The following is a 7,069-nucleotide window of genomic DNA, read 5'->3' on the forward strand; positions in this document are numbered from 1 at the left end:
TTATCTGGGTCATGAAGCTCTTTTTTGTACAGTTCTTCTGTGTATTCTTGCCATCTCTTCTTAATATCTTCTGCTTCTGTTAGGTCCATACCATTTCTGTCCTTTATCGAGCCCATCTTTGCATGAAATGTTCCTTTGGTATCTCTGATTTTCTTGAAGAGATCCCTAGTCTTTCCCATTCTGTTGTTTTCCTCTATTTCTTTGCATTGATCGCTGAAGAAGGCTTTCTTATCTCTTCTTGCTATTCTTTGGAACTCTGCATTCAGATGTTTATATCTTTCCTTTTCTCCTTTGCTTTTCGCTTCTCTTCTTTTCACAGCTATTTGTAAGGCCTCCCCAGACAGCCATTTTGCTTTTTTGCATTTCGTTTCCATGGGAATGGTCTTGATCCCTGTCTCCTGTACAATGTCACGAACCTCAGTCCATAGTTCATCAGGCACTCTATCTATCAGATCTAGGCCCTTAAATCTATTTCTCACTTCCACTATATAATCATAAGGGATTTGATTGAGGTCATACCTGAATGGTCTAGTGGTTTTCCCTACTTTCTTCAATTTAAGTCTGAATTTGGCAATAAGGAGTTCATGGTCTGAGCCACAGTCAGCTCCTGGTCTTGTTTTTGCTAACTGTATAGAGTTTCTCCATCTTTGGCTGCAAAGAATATAATCAATCTGATTTCAGTGTTGACCATCTGGTGATGTCCATGTATAGAGTCTTCCCTTGTGTTGTTGGAAGAGGGTGTTTGCTATGACCAGTGCATTTTCTTGGCAAAACTCTATTAGTTTGCCCTGCTTCATTCTGTATTCCAAGGCCAAATTTGCCTGTTACTCCAGGTGTTTCTTGACTTCCTACTTTTGCATTCCAGTCCCCTGTAATGAAAAGGACATCTTTCTTGGGTGTTAGTTCTAAAAGGTCTTGCAGGTCTTCATAGAACCGTTCAACTTCAGCTTCTTCAGTGTTACCAGTTGGGGCATAGACTTGGATTACTTTGATATTGAATGGTTTGCCTTGGAAACGAACAGAGATCATTCTGTCGTTTTTGAGATTGCATCAAGTACTGCATTTCGGACTCTTTTGTTGACCATGATGGCCACTCCATTTCTTCTGAGGGATTCCTGCCCGCGGTAGTAGATATAATGGTCATCTGAGTTAAATTCACCCATTCCAGTCCATTTCAGTTCGCTGATTCCTAGAATGTCGACATTCGCTCTTGCCATCTCTTATTTGACCACTTCCAATTTGCCTTGATTCATGGACCTGACATTCCAGGTTCCTATGCAATATTGCTCTTTACAGCATCGGACCTTGCTTCTATCACCAGTCACATCCACAGCTGGGTATTGTTTTTGCTTTGGCTCCATCCCTTCATTCTTTCTGGAGTTATTTCTCCACTGATCTCCAGTAGCATATTGGGCAGCTACTGACCTGGGGCGTTTCTCTTTCAGTACTAGGACCACAGCCTTGTCTAGTCCAAGACGGGTGGGTCATGGTGGAGAGATGTGACAGAATGTGGTCCACTGGAGAAGCGAATGGCAAACCACTTCAGTATTCTTGCCTTTAGAACCCCATGAACAGTATAAACAGTCAGAATGATAAATAATGACAAAAATGGTAAGGTCCTTGTATGAGAGCTTTAAGATCATGAAGTGTAATCAAGTATAACTAAGTCTCAATTTGTGTTTCAATTCACAGAATAAAAGAAATGTTAAATGCAAAATTAAAAGATAACTATCAGTAATTTTGGAGGCTTTCCAGGTGGCTCAGTGGTAAAAGAATCCGCTTGCAATGCAGGAGATGCAGGTTTGATCCCTGGGTAAGGAAGAATCCCTGGAAAAGGGAATGGCAACCCACTCCAGTATTCTTGCCTGGGAAGTCCCATGGACAGAGGAGCCTGGTGGGCTACAGTCCATAGGGTTGTAAACAGGCAGACACAACTTAGTGACTTAGCACACTATAGTAATTTTAAGGCAGTAATTACCATGCTTAAAACTACTGAAGTGAAATGAAATGATTCAGATCTGAAAAGACTAACTTGAATAATTAAAGCAAAGGAAAAACAGATAGGAGAGGAGACACATGAACAAGGTCACCTTTCTTCTGATGAAGGACGACAGAACATTTGACTCATTCAGAGGACTCCTCACACTGTCACTAAACCATTAGGTTTCCTGGCTAAAACATTGTCAATAAAATACTGTTGATGGTTATACATTTTTTCACCCTCCATATCATAGACTATCACATTATTTGAAATATAATTCCACAGGTTAAAGAGGTTTAAAACCCGAGAGACCATTCATGAATGACAGAGAGAAAGCATGTTAGCTTAGTTTGAGGATTTCAAAGAGGTTTGTCAAAGTGGCCATGGCTTATAAGAGCAAGACTCTACTAAAAGAGTTCATTCTTAGTGAATAATCCTATAATTCGTGAAGATACCCCAGAAAGTAAGGAGGCATCATTGAGTGGTTTATCCCATCAGTCCCTAATCTTTTTGGCACCAGGGACTGGTTTCATAGAAGACAATTTTTCCACAGACCCAGGGAGTGAGGAGAAGGGTGGTTTGGGGATGATTCTCACAAGGAGCACACAACCTAGATCCCTTACATGCACAGTTCACAGTAGGGTTCACGCTCCTGTGAGAATCTAATGAATGTCACTGACCTAACAGGAGGCAGAGTTTAGGCATTAATGCGAGTAATGGGGAGAGTTTGTAAATACAGACAAGCTTTGCTCACTCTCCTGCCTCTCACCTCCTGCTGTACAGCCTGCTTCCTAACAGGCCATGGACCAGTACCTATGTGTGGCCCAGGGGTTGGGAACCCCTGGTTTATCCCATTCCCATGCCAAATGTACACGTGACTAACATGGTCCTGGCACTTCTTCCATTTTCCCTGTGTGGTCTTTGACTTGATCTGCACTCTGCACATACTCATCCTCAGCAACATTCCTACCACTTTCAACATGTCAAGTGTTGAGCACCTGGTGCTTCTCCAAATTCATCTAAGCCCAGGGGACTCGTGGCAACATGAAACAGGAACCATCAGACATAATTAACTTCATCACATGTAACTAAATACACACAGATTCCAGTCCAAATAAGTGGCACTTACTTATGTCCATTTAAGGCTGCATGGTGTAAAGCCGTGTAACCCGAACTGTCTGTGCAGTTCACATTGGGGCCTCGCCAGATGCTGCAAATAAAGCACAAGCACACAGTTAACAGGGGAGCAGAACTGTGCTTTGCAAAATAGTCAGCAGCATGTTTCAGATGAGGATTTTACTCATGTGAAAACAACTGCCACCTTTCCTGCACTCCCCTCAGAACAATATCTTTATTCATTTATTTGATGAAGAGAAATTATTAGTGAGTAAGTTTGAGTGAACTCTGGGAGTTGGTGATGAACAGGCAGGCCTGGCGTGCTGTGATTCATGGGGTCGCAAAGAGTCGGACACGACTGAGCAACTGAACTGAACTGAAAGCTACCATTAGAAATTATTAGCAAATGCAGACCCCCTGGTATTCCTTAAATTTGGACCCCAAAATTCCCTGTAACTTTCAGTCATTACTTAAATATTGGATCCAATTAACGTTCAACTATTATATTCTTTACCAAGAAGAAAGATTTAAGTCACCTGCCTCCTCCTTTTCAACACACTCATTCTGAGATGGCAGTGGTTTGCATAAGTTGTATTTTTGGATATGGAAAGAATATAAACACTTCTTGCTGTTCCATTGCTAGCAAGAGAATGTAAAACATATTTCACCCTTGAAAATATAATTAGATTTGATTATCACAGACCATAAAAAGATTCTAATAGTTTTGAAGTTATTTTACTATACAATATATTTTGACGATAACATATAACTATAAGAAAGAATCCATTTTATCCTTGATCACTACAATTATAGAAACTATAGTTTAAAAAAAATAGGTATTGAAAGTTTTCCAAAAGTAAATCTCCCAAAAAAACTCTGATGTTATCAAAGCCATCAAAACTAACATTTAATGACAAACTTGGAGAAGGAAATGGCAACCCACTCCAGTATTCCTGCCTGGAGAATCCCATGGACAGAGGAGCATGACAGGCTACAGTCCATGGGATTGCAAGAGTCAGACACAGCTTGGCGACTAAACCACCACTGCCAATGACAAACTAATTCATGTATTCACAAAATATTTATTGTGTACCAATTGTATGTCACATATTAAGCTAAGTACTGAGAGCACAAAGTCATAATTCAAGGGCCTTCTTTACAAGAGCAGAGTCTAATGGAGAAGAGAGACACATAAACTAACAAGTACAGGCTAGTAAGATAATCCAGGTACCAGAGAGCACACAAGCATCTCTGAGAAGAGAATAAACAGCTATTCAAAATGAGAGATCACAACCAAGTTGAGACAGTGAAAATGAGTAGAATGTTCTTATTCGACAGTTATAAAAAGTCAAACCAATAAGATGCAGAGATCAATTGAAGGAAGGATACAATAGGAAGGATACAAAAGTACAATAGTTAGCACAGAATCACTCAAGTTAAATGTCTAAGTGACCGAAAGGAAAATGACATTAACTAAGCTGTGAAAAGAAAGGCAAATCTGCTGGAGGAAGACAGTGCAGATGGAAAGCAAACAATGACTTCAGGCTTGGAAACATTAAATTTCAGGTATCTGACATACTTATATAAAAGTAAGGATCTCCAGAAAACTATGAAAATATCTAGTTACAAGCATGGTTCTTAAGTTAGACAACCTGATTTCAAAAACCTGGCTCCATTACTTGCTGGGGGTAGCCCTGGATAAAGTATTTAATCTCTCTCAAGTATTTAATTCCTTGTCTGCAAAATATAGATGATGATAATAGTACTACTACCTTAAAATGTTGTGAGGATCAAATGAATCAGTACTTATAAAGCACTTTGGGCAGTAGTTGAACATAGCACTAGCATCTATTATATTTTTTACGTTTGTTCAATAAATTGTTATACGATAAAACCAAGGGAGTGCTTGATTTCAGACTCTCTAAGAGACAGGCCATCAGCTGGGCATGGTGGCATGCACCTGTAATCTCTGCTACTCAGGAGGCTGAGGCTGGAGGACTGCTTGAACCCAGGAGTTCTGGGCTGCGGTGCACTATGCCAATTGGGTGTCCACACTAAGTTCAGCATCAATATGGTGACCTCCTAGGAGAGGTCATTAGGCTCAAATACCTCAGTGGAAAATCTGTATATGAAGGCAAGGTGAAACCTTCTCTCAAATGTTGATATTAGCCAAAATATCAATCCCTGGATGAAAAAAAAAAATCAAACCTAAGTTAGGTAGATAGTTCCAAGTTCAACGCAACTGAAAATCTTAAAACTTCCCAGCCCTCACTGAAGTGGTCAGAGAACTTATATGAACGTATATTGTGAGGAAAAAAAGAAAGAAAGAAAAATATAGGACGGACAGTAGAACCATGGATAATTAACAATACTTTAGGGTCCAACATAGGGAAAAAGTTACATGAAGAACACTGAGAGTTGCCCAAGAGTAAATAAAACCAAGATAAAGCATTATACAATTTAAAACAGGAAACTGTCCCCAAAAAAAGAAATGAGATAAGAATTAAACTATTTGATAATAAAGAAGGTCTTGAGGAAATTAATGATGTAATATAACCAGTCAATTGTAAGATTTTAACTTTATTTTTATCTTAACTTCATTTCAATCCAGTGGTTTATTTTCTTTAGTGGTAGCTTACCTCCTGAGAATAAAAAAAAGTGACAGTTAAACCAGGAAAGTTATAAGATATGAATATGTTTTACAATTTCGTTATTATTGTTAGACTTTTAGCAATCTTTTTTTTTCTAAATCAATCCTTGAAGCATTTTTAGTTTCCTATTATATTCTTAAAATTTTTATACCTTTGTTTCTCTTGCTTATTTACCCATCTTGCCCTATTAATTTCCACCTTTGAGCCTTTACTCATGCCCTTCTACTAACCTATGATAGATTTTCTAAAAAAGCATCTTACCATTCTTCAAAAGCCTAGATCAAGATTCATCTGCTCCAATAATTTTTCTCTAAATACTGAATACAACAGTTATTTAACAAATATACGCTAAATTATAAATCAAATAACTGATTATTTTTAATGAATAAATTAGCCACAGGTAAAAACAAGTGTTAAGACAAATTCAATGTACTCATTTAAAATAATGTGAAATCAAAAAAAATAATAGTAATAATTCAAGAGGCAAAAGAACAAAAAAGCAGAAGAGAGAAACAAGGAAGATTTGATACAAATACAAACAAAACTGTTAGATGATAGATTTAACCATATCAATGACAAAAATAACCACATCAACAATTACAATCACTGTTAATTATCTAATCATCCCAGTTCAAAAAAATATCATCAGACTGGATTAAAGAAAGTAAGACCCAACTGTATGCTCACTACAAGAAATTAGCTTTAAACATAGAGATACACAGGGCTTCCCTGATAGCTCAGTTGGTAAAGAATCTGCCTGCAAGGCAGGAAACACCAGTTCGATTCCTGGGAACCAGAGATCAAATTGCCAATATCCACTGCTGCTGCTACTGCTAAGTCGCTTCAGTCCTGTCCGACTCTGTGTGACCCCATAGACGGCAGCCCACCAGGATCCTCCATCCCTGGGATTCTCCAGGCAAGAACACTGGAGTGGGTTGCCATTGCCTTCTCCAATGCAGGAAAGTGAAAAGTGAAAGTGAAGTCGCTCAGTCGTGTCTGACTCTAGCGACCCCATGGACTGCAGCCTACCAGGCTCCTCCATCCATGGAATTTTCTAGGCAAAAGTACTGCAGTGGGGTGCCATTGCCTTCTCCACCAATATCCACTGGATCATCAAAAAATCAAGAGAGTTCCAGAAAAACATCTACTTTTGCTTTATTGACTATGCCAAAGCCTTTGACTGTGTGGATCACAACAAACTGTGGAAAATTCTTAAAGAAATGGGAATACCAGACCACCTGACCTGCCTCCTGAGAAATCTGTATGCAGGTCAAGAAGCAAGAGTTAGAACTGGCCATGGAACAACAGACTGGTTCCAAAT

The 7,069-nt window shown here is 39.0% G+C and overlaps 1 protein-coding gene across 2 annotated transcripts in view; it reads right to left on the reverse strand.

Moving 5' to 3' along the window:
- ANKS1B (ankyrin repeat and sterile alpha motif domain containing 1B) overlaps positions 1-7,069 on the reverse strand; it is a 1,164,394-nt gene that overhangs the window by 1,012,704 nt on the left and 144,621 nt on the right. For both annotated transcript variants that reach the window (XM_010831582.1, XM_010831580.1), the window contains exon 2: positions 3,111-3,191. In XM_010831582.1, the coding sequence (XP_010829884.1) occupies positions 3,111-3,191 (81 nt within the window). The remainder of the gene's footprint in view (positions 1-3,110; positions 3,192-7,069) is intronic.

This window comes from Bison bison, unplaced genomic scaffold (genome assembly GCF_000754665.1).
Source record: "Bison bison bison isolate TAMUID 2011002044 unplaced genomic scaffold, Bison_UMD1.0 scf7180017864529, whole genome shotgun sequence".
Classification (NCBI taxonomy): Eukaryota; Metazoa; Chordata; class Mammalia; order Artiodactyla; family Bovidae; genus Bison; species Bison bison.